At 57.0% G+C, this 16,283-nt stretch overlaps 1 protein-coding gene across 1 annotated transcript in view; it reads right to left on the bottom strand.

Annotated features, from left to right (window-relative positions):
* Nucleotides 1-887: 887 nt before the first annotated feature.
* The window catches only part of QSOX1 (quiescin Q6 sulfhydryl oxidase 1), a 52,668-nt gene continuing 37,272 nt past the window's right edge, over nt 888-16,283 (bottom strand). Inside the window, exons 11-15 of the mRNA XM_010850254.1 lie at nt 14,257-14,386; nt 9,799-9,921; nt 8,825-8,972; nt 5,001-5,180; nt 888-2,714 (exon numbers count right to left, since the gene is read on the bottom strand). Coding sequence (XP_010848556.1) covers nt 1,933-2,714; nt 5,001-5,180; nt 8,825-8,972; nt 9,799-9,921; nt 14,257-14,386 — 1,363 coding nt within the window. The 3' untranslated portion in view covers nt 888-1,932. The remainder of the gene's footprint in view (nt 2,715-5,000; nt 5,181-8,824; nt 8,973-9,798; nt 9,922-14,256; nt 14,387-16,283) is intronic.

Raw genomic sequence — 16,283 nt, 5'->3', positions numbered from 1 at the left:
CCAAGCCGCCATCCACTCGTGCAGTCAGGCAGCTAAAGAGGTGACCCAGGGCTATCAAAGCAGGGAAGGGGGGCCAACCCCTCCCCACCCGGCTGCCCTAGCAGAGGAGCAGGCCTGACATCCCACCTGCTCTGCCCGATGCCGAGGCCATCTGAGCAGAGGAAGATGTCAAAGAGAAAACCCCAAATCGGATTGAGGCTCCTGCTCCCCCTTAATGAGGTTCATTATCAGCGGCTCTGATCCTTGTAAAACCCAGCAGGCCGGATTAGGGGCAGCCTCTCTAATCTGGCTGACTCCTCCCTGCTGAGCAGCCAGTCCAGGCCGGCTTTCACAAACAAGCCCTCTCTCCTTCCTCCAGGGACAGCGGAGATGTAGGCCACCTGGCTGAGGAGGGCCAGGCAGGTGCAAGCCAATGTTCCTGGAGCAGGGCTGAGAGCACCCAGCCAGGGGCTCCCTAGGAGGGTGGGGAGGAGGTGGCATGGAGGGGCTCCGGGCACAGAGAGCTCTGTGGGCAGTGGGGGACGGCCCGTCCAGGAGTGAGAGGCTGTGACAAGGCCCCTTGATCCCCCGTGAGGTGACTGGATCCCAGATGAGGCTGGGTTTTGCATATTCTCTCCAGATGTGGACAGGCTTCCCTGGGTGGCCCAGCGGTAAAGAATGTGCCTGCCAATGCAAGAGACACGAGTTTGATCCCTGGGGTCGGGAAGATCCCTTGGAGGGGGAAATGGCAACCCACTCCAGTATTCTTGCCTGGGAAATCCCACAGACAGAGGAGACTGATGGGCTACAGTCCATGGGGTCACAAGAGTTGGACACGATTGAGTGAGTAAACAACAACAGCAATCCAGACCTGGATGCTAGTAGCAAGTTAAAGAACACACCGGTGCTTGCCTTAACAAAATAATTTATTCCACAGCCCCTGCTAACAGTGGAGGGGAGTGGGAATCGAGCCTGCGGATAGCATCACCCTCCCCTCTGACCCTTTTAACCTCTACACGATGGGAGGTGACCCTCGAGAGGAACGGCACTCTCCTCGCTTTGGCTCCCCCCACAATCATAGATTAGCATCTATTTTGGAGACTAAAATCAAAAGACAGAAGACCCAATGCGGTTTGAGCCCAATTGGGTTGAGCCCAATGCAGAAAGCACATTCAGAGCAAAGGCTTCACTGGCCCTCTCACAGCTAAGGCACTAGAGACCAGATAGCCCTCCGTAAACCCCACACCCCAGCCCGGTACCGTCACACACCGGCTCCAGCCTGTGTTCCTCCTGTACCCAAGGTTTGGGAAGGGAGCCAGCCAGAGGCTCTCCTCCCAAAGACCTCACCTGGGAGAACAACAGGACTTCCAGAAGCTTCCAGGACCCCTTCCAAAGCCAAACCCCACCCGGGGGTTGGGGCGGGGGTTCTGAGGGGCTGGAGGATGGGCAGGCACAGAGGGCCACAGGCAGTCCTTCCTTCTCTGGCGCAAAGGGCTCTTTGCAGCAGGATGGACGGAGTCCCGGGAAGCAGGGAGGGGGTCCACTCCAGTCCCGGGGCCCCCTCCTCTGGAGAGGGGAAGCCTTGGACACTGCAGCCTCATCAGCCCCAGTTTAGGGCCAACACCAAGCGGGAAACACTGAAGCTTCGGGGAGAATGAGGCAGGACTTCAAATAAGCTGAAAAAGAGGAATTTGGCGCTGAGAGGCTGGGGACGGAGCCTCCCGACCCCGCTGCCCAAGGCTGCCCTTGCCTGTGCTGGCAGATGAACCCAGGCCCTCTGCACGTCTCCCTATCTGTGGACCATCCCTTTCCTGAAGCCCCAGGGAGGTTTCACTTCAGCAACTGGTTTTGCTGGGTGTCCCCGGCCAAGGAGCAAGGGGAGGGAGGCAGAGAGGGCTGGAAGAGCCCGTGGACAGCAGCTTCCTATCCTGCCCCCATCCCGAGTTGGACAGTTCAGGCGGTGGGGAGGCTGGCATAGCCCTTCAGAGCCCTTATCCTGGCCCGGAAGTAGGTGTACACGGCCAGCAGGCCCATGAAGGACAGGGAGTAGAGCCCCACGCAGAGGCTAATGTCTAGGTGGGAGAAGTTCCCGCCCAGCATCTGCAGCCACTGGCCCTGGCCCTGCCCGGCCCCAGCCTCGGGCTCCCTGTCAGGGATGCCCGCCAGCTGCTGGGAGCTGCGGCCCACTCGGCCCAGCTCTGAAGGGCCTCCAGGGAGGTTCCTCCCAGCCAGGAACTCAGCCAACAACACGGCTCCTGTGTCTCTCCTGCTCAAGCGCTGCTCCCTCTCTGGTTGCTTTGACTTATCCCTGTGAAGCTCCACTATGTGCTCAGGAGCTCCCGGGTCTGGCTCGTCTGTGGCCGCACCAAGGCCAGCCTGCATCTTGGGGTGATTTGCCCCAAGTCCCGCCACTGAGATGGTGCCTCCAGGGGCCTTTATCCCTGAGCCCACCGGGATCTCAGCCTTCTCAGGGGCCAGGGTAACATTTCCGGTTGCCAGCTCCAGCTCCACCTGTTTTGGGATGACTGCCATCCTCTCTGCACCCCTCCAGGGGCCCGGCCCAGCTGAAGGAAAGTCTAGGACGATGTTGCTTGGGGAGAAGTGGGTCTTCAAGAACTTGAGGATGTTGTCCAGGTCCCACACAGGCGTGCCCCGGAGTTCATTGTGGCAGGCGGAACAGAGCTCGCGGGGTGGCCACTGCACCTTGGGGAACTGGGGGTCCTCGCTGGGGGCACCTGGGGAGAGAAGCACACATACAGACTGCCTGTGACACGCTGGACACCCAGAAACCCAGATCTCACCCTTCCATTCACGATGCCAGCTCCCTCATCTGCACAAAGGGGGCACTGCTGCCCCGGGAAAGGATATGCATGCAAGAGGGCAGATAACAGGCCTAGCACAGGGCCTGGCCCATAGCGGAGCCCACAGTAGTGCCCGTCTGGACAAGGCGGTTCCTCCTCACCCCCGCCACGCCACAGTTTCTCCCCCAGCCACTTCCCCGTGTCAACCCACTGTCTCTGTCACCTTCGCTGCTGGTTTGTACCCCTGGACCAGACAAGGGAAAGGGCGAGAAGACACAGAATGATCTGTCTGGCAGGCTTTGGTAGGTCCATTAGCATTAACCCTCTTTGCATTTTTCTGAAAGTTCCCATATTTCACATGAGTAAAGATACATTCTTTTTGTAATGTTTTTAAAGCAAGAGTTCAAGGCACATGGTAGTTTTGAGGCTTCTCCTGCACCCCCTGCAGCCCTCTAGGGTAGGTAGCGGGTAGTGGAACTCTGGGCTTCCTTGGTAGCTCAGCTGGTAAAGAATCCTTCTGCAATGCAGGAGAGCCCTAGGTTTGATTCCTAGGTCAGGAAGATCCCCTGGAGAAGGGATAGGCTACCTACTCCAGTATTCTTGGGCTTCCCTGGTGGCTCAGATAGTAAAGAATCTGCCTGCAATGCGGGAGACCTGGGTTTGATCCCTGGGTTGGGAAGACCCCCTGGAAGAGGGCATGGCAACCCACTCCAGTATTTCTGCCTGGAAAATCCCCATGGACAGAGGAGCCTGGTGGACTACAGTCCCATAGGGTTGCAAAGAGTCAGACACGACTGGGCGACTCAACACAGCACAGTGAAATTTCCTCCTCAGGTGGGTCCCAAGGGCTGGGCGCCTGGATCGGGGAAAGGACACTCAGGAGAGAGACAGGAAGTTGCCTTTCCTGCCAGGCTGCTGGAACCCCAAGCGGGGCCAGCTCTGTGGGCAGAGCCCCAGGCTGAGCCCCAGAGGACCTGCCACCGGCCCCATGCCCAGCGTCACCTGGGGAATGGCAATCAGCCCATCTCTCTTGGAGGAGGCACCTCTACTAAAGGTTTTATGGGGGAAAAAAAAAGTGGTTGGGCAGAATGAAGCAGCAGCAGCAAGTGATGTAAAAATCAGAATTGTAAAATCAGAAGGGTTATTTTTGGGGAGGGAGCAACACGGAGATTCCAAGGGTTCAGTGAGAAGTGATAGCGAGCAGACCTTGCAAAGTGAGCACTCCATTTGCACCTGCTCATTATTATTACTGGCTGATCCAAAAGGGCAGTCCTAGAGAGAGTAAGGGCACTGACTTCCTGGCCCTCCAGCAGCATCTGGGCCCCCGGGAAAGCTGGGAGCCTGCAGGTCACACAAGGCTGGAGGCTCAGATGAGCTTTTGGTGGCAGGGGCGGGGCAGGGGCAGGGAGAGAAGGAGTGGGAGGAGAGATGGCACGTGTCTCCTTTAGAAGTCCACCAGGAGGCCCCAGGAGATGCAGACAAGGGCAGCCGCCTGCACGCCACCTGCTCCACTGGCTCCTTTAACCTCGGCCTGCCCTAGGCCTTCTCCCCCGCCTCCCACTCCTGGGAGGTCTGTCCCAGCCAATCGCACTTTCTCTCTCCCCGCAGAGCAGCCCAGGCTTCCATCCACAGATGGCTGCTGGTCACCCCTGGAGTTTAATGCTTTTGTCTGTGGGACCCATCAGACTCCTTAACACGGGGGAATAGAAAACACTATAAACAAGGGAAACGCAGAAGACAAGGCCTCGTCCTGTGAGAATCGGTCCTTGGCTTCCAGGAAGGTTTTTCTTCTCAAGCACATTTTATCATTAGACCCCTCCCAGGGGGGTGGAAAAACCCAGCTCTTTTCTCTTTATTGGTTTGAGAAAGGGGTCAATAGCCAGGAAGCAGAACAGGGAAGCCAGGAAAAGGGACCCCAGCGGGCCAGAGGGAGTGGCCATGGTGTTGGGCAGAGAGAGAGCAACGGCATTGGAGGCCCAGGATCTCAGGGTGCCGAAACCTCAGTCTCCTCATCTAGAAAATAGGTCTAGTGATGCTGGCGTACATCAGCAGGGCTGGGAGAGCCCGTGAAGGGGCTCTGGGTGTTAAGCAACAACATGGAGTGTTACCTAGGGGGACAGTCAGGGTCCCGTCTCCTGCCTCTGGTCCAAGACTCCCAAGTTCCCCCACCTCACCCTCCCTCTGCAGGTGACTCTGGCCTTGGAGATGGCCCTTCCTTACCTGCGAGGCGAGCGTTGACCTTGTTGTGGCTGGACCAGAACCAAAGGACGGCGCTGTTCAGACTCCCCACCCGGTGCATGGAGCCAGAGGCCATCTGCTCAAAGTGGCCAGCGCACTCTCGGCAGCCGAAGAAGAAGCGGACGTAGCCCCGGATGGCTTGGAGGACTTCCTGGGCCTTGGCTACAGGGAAGAGGAGATGTCAGTCACCGGGGGCCCTGCAGGTTGCTTGGCCCTGCCGACCCTACCACCAGCCCCATCACAGGCCCACCACGGCCTCCTCTGCATAGGGCACACACACTGGGCCCAACTGATGCGGGGACTGGTCTCTTCGCCTACTTCACCTTCCAGGGGTGGTCACAGCTCTGACTCCATCCCCCACCCCAGACTCTTAAACCTCAGTCTCCCTTGTCTGACTCTTATCCAGGCCCTCATCACTTCCTGACACTTAGGATAGAGTCCAAACTCATCATCAGGACACTCAGGCTCTTAGAGATGTGGCTGGAGAGTTAAGCAGGGGCTGGAGCGCCCACCACCAGACCTGTGGGTCCCTACCCTGCCCCTCCTGCTTCAGGCTTCCTGTCGTGACCTGCTCTCCATTGTGTCTCCTCCCTTGGGCACTACAACACCCAGAGCCCATCCTGATCTGGCTCTGCACATCCCCTAATTTGTCTCCATCTCTCCTCAGCCCCCTCATGCCCTCCCACTGGGCTCTCTGGACTGGCAACATCACAGGCTCTGAGCCTCTTCTTGCTCCGACATGGGCTCCTCCCTGAAGATACAACTGCTCCCTCAAGCCCGCCCTTCTTGAACCCCTTTGTCTTCCACACTCCACACACCTCAGGGCTGGAGGTGGTGGAAGCACCCTTCCTGCTGCTGGCTGCATGCAGACTCTGTCTCCTTCCTGCAGTGAACCCCCAGCCCTTTAAAAGCCCGTCTCCTAGTCCCACCCCTCTGCCCACTGGGACAGTAGCACCCTGCTCTCTGTCCTGCTCACCACCACTCCCTGGGCCCTTGGTTTTAGCAACTTCGGTGTCCACACCAAGGTGTGCCTTGCCTCTCACCGCCTCAGTCCCCTCAGCTCCTGCGTCCACCCCCAGCGCTCCTTTTGCCTGCCCTCATGCTCTATACCTCACCCCTCTTGCCTCCTCCAAGATTTCACTCCTGTCCATATTTTCATTTGCTATGGCATCATCCATTTCCTCCTTGTATGAGCTCCTTCCGACAGGAAAAAATAACTACAATAAAGAAATTTCTCTCTGACCGGGGTCATACCCCAATCACTCCCCCAGTACCTCCAACTTCTCCCCGGCTCTTCTCTCTTCAGCCCAATCCACCCAGGCCTTTCTCTCCACTAAACCCTGAAACAGCTCTTGCCGGTGAGGTCCTCCCTTGGTACCACCTCCCCCAGCACAGCAGCATCCACTCAGCTGGGTCCTCTCTCTTGATACTCTTTATGTTGGGGGCCTTCTTGAAATTGCAACAGCAGCTCTTTCTCAGTCTCCTTTGCTGGCCCCTGCTCTCCACCGAGCAGAGGTCTGGAAGCTGAATGCCCCAGAACTCAGGCCTATTTGCACTCTTCTCTGCCCACCCCCTAATGCACTCATCCAGTCCCCAGGTCTTAACTACCATCTACATGCTGACGACGACAAGATTTGTGTCTCTGTCATGGACCTCGGCCCAGAACTGCGGGCTGACTGTCTGCATCTCCATTCACAGATTCCACAGCTGCACACGGTTATGTGTGCCCTCTCCCCATCTACTACCACCCCCGAGCCTTCCCATTTCTCGGCTCACAGAACCATCATCCAACAGACGTTCAGGCCCAAGTCCAGGGTCCGACCAAAGTCCTTCATCCTGCACATTCTTTATCCAATTCCTCATTGAGTCATATCAGCTCTGCCTTTAAAACATACCCAAATCTGCCCTTCTTACACGTGCTCACCTAACAACCCCAGTGCGAGCTGCCACCGCCTCTCCGGGACAAGTTCTACAATGTCCTAACTGGCTGCCCTGCTTCCACCTTGCCCTGCTCTAGCACACCCTCCACCCAGTCATCTCTCTAAAGCATCGATCGTGTACATCCCTCCCCTGCCAATGGTCTCCGGTAGATTCTCATAATGCAGGGACTGAAATCCAATTCCCTCCCTCCCCAGGACCTCCAAGTGCCCACCTCCTCTCCTGCAGCCCCCTCCTGGCCCACTCTGGGGCTGCAAACCGCCTGACTTGTTTCCTGCTCTTTCCAGTCCTTGACCTGTGTTACGGGCTGAACTGCGTCCTCTAACGTTTTTATGCTGTAGTCCTAATGCCAGTCCTTCAGAATGTGACTGTATTTGGACACAGCATCTTTAAAAAGGTGATTAAGTGAGAATGAGGTCACCGGGGTGTATCCTGTTGCAATATGACTGGTGTCCTTGTAAGAAGGGGACATTTGGACACAGCCAGGAACACCCAGAGGGAGGACCATGTGACGACCCAGGGAGACGACGGCCATCTACAAAACCAAGGAGAGGCCTCCGTGGAACCCACCCTGCCAACGCCTTCATCATGGACTTCCAGCTTCCAGAATGTGAGAAGACACGTTTCTGTTGTTTAAGGCCCAGTGTGTGGCAGCTCGTTGTGGCGGCCTGAGCAGATTCAGGCGGCCCCGGGGGGCTCCTGTTCCAACCATCCCACCACTGCTTCCCTCTCCCCAATCAGGTCTCAGCACTGGGCCCCTCCTCAGAGGAGCCTCCCCCAGCCAGCCAGCCCGTCTGAACACGCAACCCCTCCCCAGCCCTTCACCCCACCACGGGCTCTGTCTTCCTCACAGACTCACCATCACACCTGAAGTGATCTATCCGTGTGTTTACTGTCTGTCTCCTGCCACTGGAATATTGTCCCCTCGAGGCAGGGATGTCTTGCTGCAAGCACTGCTATACCTGACCCCTAGCGTGGGGCCTGGCTCTTCAGAGACGCTCTGTAAATCGTGGCTGACAGACCGGCTGACTGTCCGCATGCCTGGCCACTCCTCCAGTTCCCTCTGTCTCTGCACAGGCCATCTCCTCCCTCCAGGACTCCGGTCCGTCTTCCCCCTCACTGACCTCCTCCTGCTCTTCCCAACATCATGGAGCACTCCCTCACTCCCCCACCCCCGCGCATCCTCCTTTCCCCGTTGCCCCTGGGCCCTGGCACATGGCCCGTCAGCCCTGTGCCCACCTGCTTCACAGTCCACTGGCGGCAGGGCACATCTCTCCCACCTTTGCGTCCTCCAGGCTGGGCCAGGGCCTGGAGTGAGCCTGGTGCCTCAGGGAACGGGGGCTGAACTGGGTGCCCACCCATGCAGTCGTTTCGTGTGGCTGAGAGGCAGGGTGAGTGACGGACAGCAGTTGCATGGTTTGGGGACAAAACAGGGCAAAGGGGGCAAGGTTTCCCCAGCTTCCCCTGGAAAATGATTTTTTCAGGGAGAAATACAGTGAAGTTGTTCAGAGTCCATGGTATTAGCTGCATACATTGTGAAGAAGACATAGATTTTTTTCTTTACAGGAATATAAAAAACAGAACTAGATCTCTTTCATGAAGAATAAAAATAAAGCAAGCTTGTAGCTTCGAGAAAGCCAGGGAGCAGCCTCACACCCCTGAGTTTGTGAGGCACCACCCCGGGGGCCATGAGCAAGACGGAGTGGCAGGACAGAGTGGCCTCTAGGCCCTCCTGCTCTGGGTCCACACTGGTCATGTGTCCCCAGCTGCAAACGCGGACTCCCCTAAGTTCAGGCCTGCAGCAGGGCGCCAGCAGAGGGCGGGATGGGGTGGGCTGAGGCACAGCGGGTGCCCGGGCCTCCACTCACCTCTTTCCTGAGGATGGTCTACACCTTCCTGAGCTGCCTGCACAGTCAAGAAGTGGAAGAGGACCCACAGGGAGCAGGGAAAGCCCCGGAAATGCGGCTCACTCCCCTGGCAGCCCACCCAGTTCACCTTCTCCGCGATCACAGTGCCCTACGGGACACACAGGAGCGTGAATGCATGTGCAGAGAAGAAACAGGAGTTGCGTGGGGAGTGGGGAGAGCAGCTTGCAGGAGACTCCAGTTCTGCACGCAGCCCTGACACAAACGGTCCCTTTTTCAGTCTATCGCCTTGAGGTGGGCGTTTCCCTTCCGCTGGTGACACCCATCAAACGAGCAGGAGGGCTGAGAGACGGTGACACAGCCCAAGTCATGTCCCTCCTCTAGCCTCAACCTCCCCCTCTGCAGAATGAGCGGTTCATCTCTAAGGTTCCTTCAGGCTTCCCCCCCCCCCCCCACACACACACACACACACACACACACACACACACACACACACACGTCTGTGAAGTTCTGCACCTCTGCTGGCTGACGTGCCCACCTGTGCAAACAGCAGTGACAGCAGGAGCCCAGAAAGCGCCCCTGGAGAGAAGCTGTGCTGAGGAGCCCGGCAGGCAACAGAGGGCTGTGGTTAAAAAGCTCTCCCACCAGGGACATCTCACAACCAGCTCTAAAGCCCAGCTTAACTACTTACTGGCTGTGTGGCCTTAGACACACACAGAGTTACTTGACCTCTGCTTCTTCATCTGCCCAATGGGAACAGTATCTGCCTTCTACTAATGTTGTAAGGATTAAGTGAGGTCTGGAGAGAGAGCGCTCAACAGATGGCGGTTCACTCGTGACCAACACAAGGACTCAACCAAGACTACAGCCTCCTTCCTAAATGCGGATTGGTGAGGAGGTCAGAGGGGACAAGGTGGACCCTTCTGCTCCCATAGATATGGAACATGGAGGAGAGCTTCTTTGTCTCCCAGACTCACCTCCTTCCTGCTGTCCAGCGCATTTTTAAAGAAACCGTATGGAATTTTCTTTCTCTGCTGCTTCTTGAGCCAGTCGTTCATGGAGTGCAGGAAGTTCTGGACTAAGGGCCGGCCACGGAAATACTATGGAAGCGATAAGTGGAGAGTGAGAAGCAATTCGCCGGGGGTTCCCCTGGGGAGGGTAGTGGGGGTGGGCGGAAGGGGGCTCAGGTATGTTCTGGAATGTTCCAAAAGCACCAGGAAAACATTCTAAGACCCAAATGTGAGGAGAGAAAAAAAAAACACCCAAATGTGGGCTCCTCACTCACTACCTTTGCCCTGGGACACCGGAAGGTGAGGCAGAGGGCTGGGCAGAGGTGCTCAGTGGGGCTGGGCCCTCAAGGCTGCCCCTACTCCAGGCTGCAGGCTGGGGCTCTGACCCCTGACCACACGCCCACTGGGGGGAAGGCCGAGCACCTGTGTCACTGCCCAGGGCGGCTGGGACCCCTGTGCCACACGGGCCTCTGTTCAGGTAATCTTCTGATACAGCAGCTGATTAGTGAACTGACCAGCTGGGCTGGGCTGGCAAATGGCCTTTCATTTGTATTCCACGGGCTGCCAGTGGCGACCAGGCAGCACAGGGGCCAGAGCCGAGATCCAAATCTTGATGGGAATTCCCCGTAGTCTCTGAGGAGCAGGAAACGCTACTCTGAAGATAAGTCAACTCAAATCTGATTAGTATCAGCACTTTAAAACCACAAGGACTCCAGGGAGGAGGATGGATGTGTTGTGTGTGTGTGTGTGTGCACTCATGAGCACATGCACGAGCATACCGGGGGTGGGGGAAGGAGAGAGGGGGCTGCAGTAGCAGAGCAGGTCAGAAAAATCATCAAGAAGGTCAGAAGGACAATATAGAGAAACCTGGGGGACAAGAGCACAGAGAAACATTTGTAAGAAGAAGGAAGCTGAAGACAGGAATGATCCCTAAACAGAAAAACATGCCAAGGGATCCAGTCTTCTGAGGGAGTCATGGCGTGTTCTTATCAAACCTCCGGGCAGGACACTGTCCCCCAGCGGGAGAAATGGCCAGAAAGAATCCTGTGCTTTGACACGCTGCCTCTTGGTCAGCTCACACTGGCCTCTGGGTTCTCAACACAAATTTATAGCTTCAAGTCAGCGTTTCCTCACTGACCTTCACCCGCTGTCCTGATTAGGAAAGATGACGCCCTCTAAGGCCACGGTGTCAGGAGGAAGGATGAATTAAGGGGCTCTGGACCACAGGGAGTCACCCTGTGCTGGGAGCAGGGAAACTGTGGTGACCACATGCCACCTAGTGGCCAGTCCTGCCAGCCGCTTCCGTGAGGGAGCAGGGAGATTCCCTGCTGGGCCACAGGGCAGACCCACAGCTGACAGGTCCCTGAGGCTGAGCAGGCGGAGGGAGCTCTATGCCCCCCAGACTTTCTTCGGCGCCCCAGGCATGCAGTGGGAAAGGGTGACGGTTAGCTCAGACATGCATGTGATGCGACGATGCTAGAACCCACCTGTGGGGTTTTGTTCTGAGAAATACAGATAAGCTAAAACACAAAGGAGCACTCTTCAGAGTCTGACACCTTGTCAGAGGTCAAGGAATGGGGTGTGTGTGCGCGCGCTCTGTCATGTCTGACTCTTTGTGACCCCACAGACTGTAGCCCATCAGGCTGCTCTGTCCATGGAATTTTCCAGGCAAGAATACTGGTAGTGGGTGGCCATTTCCTACTCCAAGGGAATCTTCCCAATGCAGAGACCTGAGTCTCTTGCATCTCCTGCCTTGGCAGGTGGATTCTTTACCACTAGCACCATCTGGGAAGCCCCTCAAGGAATGGTTCAGTTCAGTTCACTCCACTCAGTTGTGTCTGACTCTTCGCGACCCCATGGACCACAGCACACCAGGCCTCCCTGTCCATCACCAACTCCCGGAGTCTACTCAAACTCACCTCCATTGAGTCAGTGATGCCATCCAACCATCTCATCCTCTGTCACCCCCTTCTCCTCCTGCCCTCAATCTTTCCCAACATCAGGGTCTTTTCAAATGAGTAGCTGCTCCTATTACTGCTACTCAGGAAGAAGCAACCACACAACAAGGGTACGGCCAGAAGTCTCTACAGTCTCAAGGGCTGTGCTGCTCGGCTCAGAGGCCTCCAAGCCTGTGCCCTCTGGCCCACGGCTCCTACCTCGAGTCTGCCTCTGCCCCAGGGCCAGCCCTCTCCTCTCTGAGGGGCGTGTCTTCCAGCAGGGAGGACTTCACCCCAAACTCAGTTCCAGCACTGCTGAGGGCAGAAGCTCGGTGGGCAGCACTTAAGCCTCTGCCTGGTCAGGACTTTCCTGGGTCGAGTTCTTTTTCCTCATACGGGGTCGGGGGCGCAAACCAAAACCAGCTCTGAGTCCAGCTGAGAGACACAAGCAGCACTCAGTTGACAGCCCCCCTGGGAGGAGTCCTTCAGAGAGGACTGGCCTGTGGGGTGAGGGGGTCCCTCCCAGCTTCCTGGCTGCCCCTCCTCATGTGTCGAGCAGGAAGACAGCCTACAGAACTACTCCAGGATTCTTCCCCTCTCCTGATTCTCTGGGCCAGCCACCCCGGGCCTCAGCCACTTGAGAACCAAGCAGCTCACAGGGCCGGTGGGGAAAGGCTCTATTATCAGATGGGGCTGAAGAACAGGGGCCCTGTCTGCATGGGACACGTGAGAGGGGCCGAAGGCTGTCTCGGCTGAGATTGGAATGGCGAGCACTCACCACCTCCCAGGGTCCTCGGTGTAACCACACCTGCCCGTCACTAAGCCAAGTGGACCAGGAGGTCAGGACTGGTGAGGCAGGACAAGGGGCTAGGAAGGCAGCAGTTCCCGAGGGAGAGGTGCAGACCACCCCCAGAGGGAGCCCCAGCTGCCCCAGACCTGCGCCAGAAGGAGGGGCTCAGACCTGCCCCCAGGGCGAGGGCGGCTGAGTCAGCAGTCAGCCTCTGAAGGGGATGGAGCCGCATCTGACTCAGCATCCTGGGCAGCCAGAGCCTTGGGATTTAAGTAGGGCAGCGCTGGCAGGGGGCCTAGAGCCACAGAGAAGGGTGTGGGGAGGGAGGAGGCGGCAGGTGCAGAGAGAGGAGGCAGCCGGCATCTCGTCTTCAGAGATGAGGAAGGAGCATGGCAGAGAAAGGGCCAGCTCTAAACCTGGAAAGGGTGTGTATGTGTGTGTGTGTGTGGGTGTGGGTGTGTGGTGTGTGTGTGTAAGGAGCATGGCAGAGAAAGGGCCTAGCTCTAAACCTGGAGAGGGTGTGTGTGTGTAAGGAGCATGGCAGAGAAAGGGCCCAGCTCTAAACCTGGAGAGGTTTGTGTGTGTGTGTGTGTGTGTGTGTGTGCATGCCTGGAGGTGTGTATGTGTGTGTTAGTCGTTCAGTCGTATCCAACTCTTTGCAACCCCATGGACTGTAGCCCACCAGACTCCTCTGTCCATGGGATTTCTCCAGGCAAGAATGCTGGAGTAGGTTTCCATTTCCTCCTCCAGGGGATCCTCCCAACCCAGGGGTAAAACCATGGTCTCTTGTATTGGCAGGCGGATTCTTTACCATCTGAGCCATCAGGGAAGCCAGCTTAGATTAGCTGTGCTGTGCTTAGTTGCTCAGGCATGTCCAATTCTTTGCGACCCTGTGGACTATAGTCTGCCAGGCTCCTCTGTCTGTGGGATTCTCCAGGCAAGACTACTGGAGTGGGTTGTCATTTCCTCCTCCAGGGGACTGAACTTGGAACCTCAGTTCAAACCCTGGCCATGACACCTCCTCCCGGGAGGCCTAAGGCAGGTCTCTTGGGTAACCTGCACCTCCTAAGGGGGGTAGTACTAGCCACCCTGAAGCGAGACTGAGAGGATTAAATGCCTGACACATATCGGGTCCTGCGTAAGCAGGAGCTGCACGTAAGCATGGCTACTAATGCGTAAGCATGGCTACTAATGCGGAGGAGCCACGCTGGCAGGAAACTACAGAGGAGTGAGGAATGCATGGCTGAGGCCAGGGAGCTCCCTCTGACTCTGAGTCTGAGAGGGGAAAGAAGAGACTCAGAGAAGCCTTCACTGCAGCATCCACAGCTTCTCCTTTCCCAGTGATCACGACGGGGAGTGAGAGGCCACGCTCCAGGCTCGGCCTGAGGCAGAGGACTCAGGCAGGCAGATGTGTGCAGGTGGGAATACCCCCCGGGCATCTGGCGCCATGTCCCACCTACCTCCCTGCACAGGGGAAGGGGGCTGTCCCAGGGGGCTGGGGGGCGCGTGACTGGGGCCGCAGGGCAGCAGCCCACGGTGGACTGCGACAGCTGGTGGGTCCAAAGATCCGAACCCAACCACGAGCTCCAGAGGAAGGGGCCAGGCTGACTCCTCCAGGAGGGCACAGCACCGGCCTGCAGGGATGCACACGGGTCCCATGTGGAGCTTTGGAATGAGGGGCCCCAGGGCCCCGCTCACCTTGGCCAGCACTGCCATGAACTTTTTCAGGGCCACCAGGCGCTGCCCCTCCAGGACGGAGAACTTGCCCACTTCTATCCGGAGGATGTAGTGCAGTGCGGATTCCAGGTCAGCCATGTAGATCTTGGAGCTGAGGACCCAGAGGGAGCCAGGGAGAGAAAGGGGTGATAACTGTGGGCAAGGGGCAGAGGAGGAGCACCCAGGGCCATAGGGAGAGAAGAGGAGGCACTCCTGATGGTCACAGAGTCCTACATGCTCACATTTGGCTCTGCCAGTAACTAGCTGTGTGACCCTGGGTGGATTACTTAACGTGAGCCTCAACTCCTCATCTGTGAGATGGGGAGAGTAACAACTTGCTCACAGGTAGGTTGCTGAGAGGATTAAACAAAAGCACAAACACAAAACCCTCGCTAGCTCCTGGCATAGAATGGGGTCTTCTCTCTGCAGGCCCACAGCCCCACCCCTCCTAGCACTCACAAAAGACCACAAGGAGAAGACTGAGCTTCATGCTCTGATCTGAACAAAGACTCCGAGGGACAGATGAGTAGACCCACAGGGGCACCCACACAACAAGGCTCTGGGGAAGCCAGGCCCTCTGAAAGACCATGGGTTCGGCTGGCTGCCAAGGCTGAGAATGGGGGTTTGGAAATGGGGAAGTGGGGTTTCCAGTTATTTTGATTGCTGCTCTTGCAGCTGCCAGATGGTGGGCATCAGGCAGGGATCCATCTTACACCTCTTGGGCTGACCCCAGCCCTGGGAGAAGGGTTGCAGGCTCTGCGCTGGCTGCTCCACCCCATGCCCATCACTGCTCTTGTGGGATCTGGGCCCAGGGACCTGAAGGACAGGCTGCTTCTTTACCCTTGCCTCCTGACCCCTGGGTTCTGGTCTCGTTCTATGGTGGGCTAGCCCTGGGAGCTTGGGCAACTCAGCCCACCTCTCTGGCCACAGTGATCTCAAGCTAAAACGAAGTTCTGCCCCTCCTGCTCCTGAGGTGGTGGGGAGTCAGCAAGGTCAGCTGACGGGTGGGCACTGTGGCCACCTGCGCTTTACCCTCCTGCCCGAGTCCCCTCTCTCTGCTCCCTTTCTGTGTCCTGGAGTCTCAGTTTCCTTCTCCGTTTCTGTGTTCTGCGTCAAGGAGTGGCCCCCGACTAGAGGGGCTAATGACAGAAGTACCAGCAGAGCCCAGCACACATGGCTAGAAGTGCCAGCCATCACAGCAATCTGAATAATCCGAAGAATTACAATGTGAATAATTACAATGATCACTCTCACCTTCTCTTTCCTTCTCACCCGATTTACTAAAAACCTCTCCATTAGCACTTTTCATCCTTAGAGTCCCTCATGCTGGGATGCAAAATCCTTCCTGGAATCTGATGACCCCACTCCCTGTTCTCTTGTGCAGCGCCCTGCTGGAGACCACCCTCTGGACTCAGCTCTGAGCTTCCTGCTCAGCCATTTCCACGTGGTACACTCCTGGGGGCCAGAGCAAGAGTCCAGGGCCCTGTCTCCCTACCCAAGGCAGAAATTCTACTCCCAGGGCGGGGCTCAAGAGGCTGAGAGAAAAGAACAGTTTCCTTGTGCTTACAGCTGAGCACAAAGATACTGACTACCCTGAAGAAAAGTAGTGAGCTCCTTGACCCCAGAGGCGTTCAAGTGAGGTCAGGTGCCTCCCCAGAAGGGATGCTGTGAAGGGACTGTAATCTCTGGGCAGGGACCACACCTGCCCTGCACGATTGGTATTCCTGGTGCCTAGCACATAGCAGGTACTCAAATCTGGGTTGGAGAAATAATTGCTTGGGTGGGAAGTTGTTTTGGAGGCTGCAGATCATCCTCCCAAGCTGATTCTAATTGGTCTTGAATAGAGTTAAGCTTAAGGAATGTGGGCATCAGAAAGTATGCATTCCATCGTGAAGAACGCAGTCATCAGATGCTGCTGCCCCAACAGGACGACTCTCCAGTGCGTGGCCAGCAGCCCAGGTCCCCCTAAGGCTAAGGCCAAGGCCAGCCCTGTGGAGTCAGGCTTGTGG

Source organism: Bison bison, unplaced genomic scaffold (assembly GCF_000754665.1).
Source record: "Bison bison bison isolate TAMUID 2011002044 unplaced genomic scaffold, Bison_UMD1.0 scf7180017864289, whole genome shotgun sequence".
In the NCBI taxonomy this organism is placed as follows: domain Eukaryota; kingdom Metazoa; phylum Chordata; class Mammalia; order Artiodactyla; family Bovidae; genus Bison; species Bison bison.
This window is presented reverse-complemented; position numbering and strand designations above follow the sequence as displayed.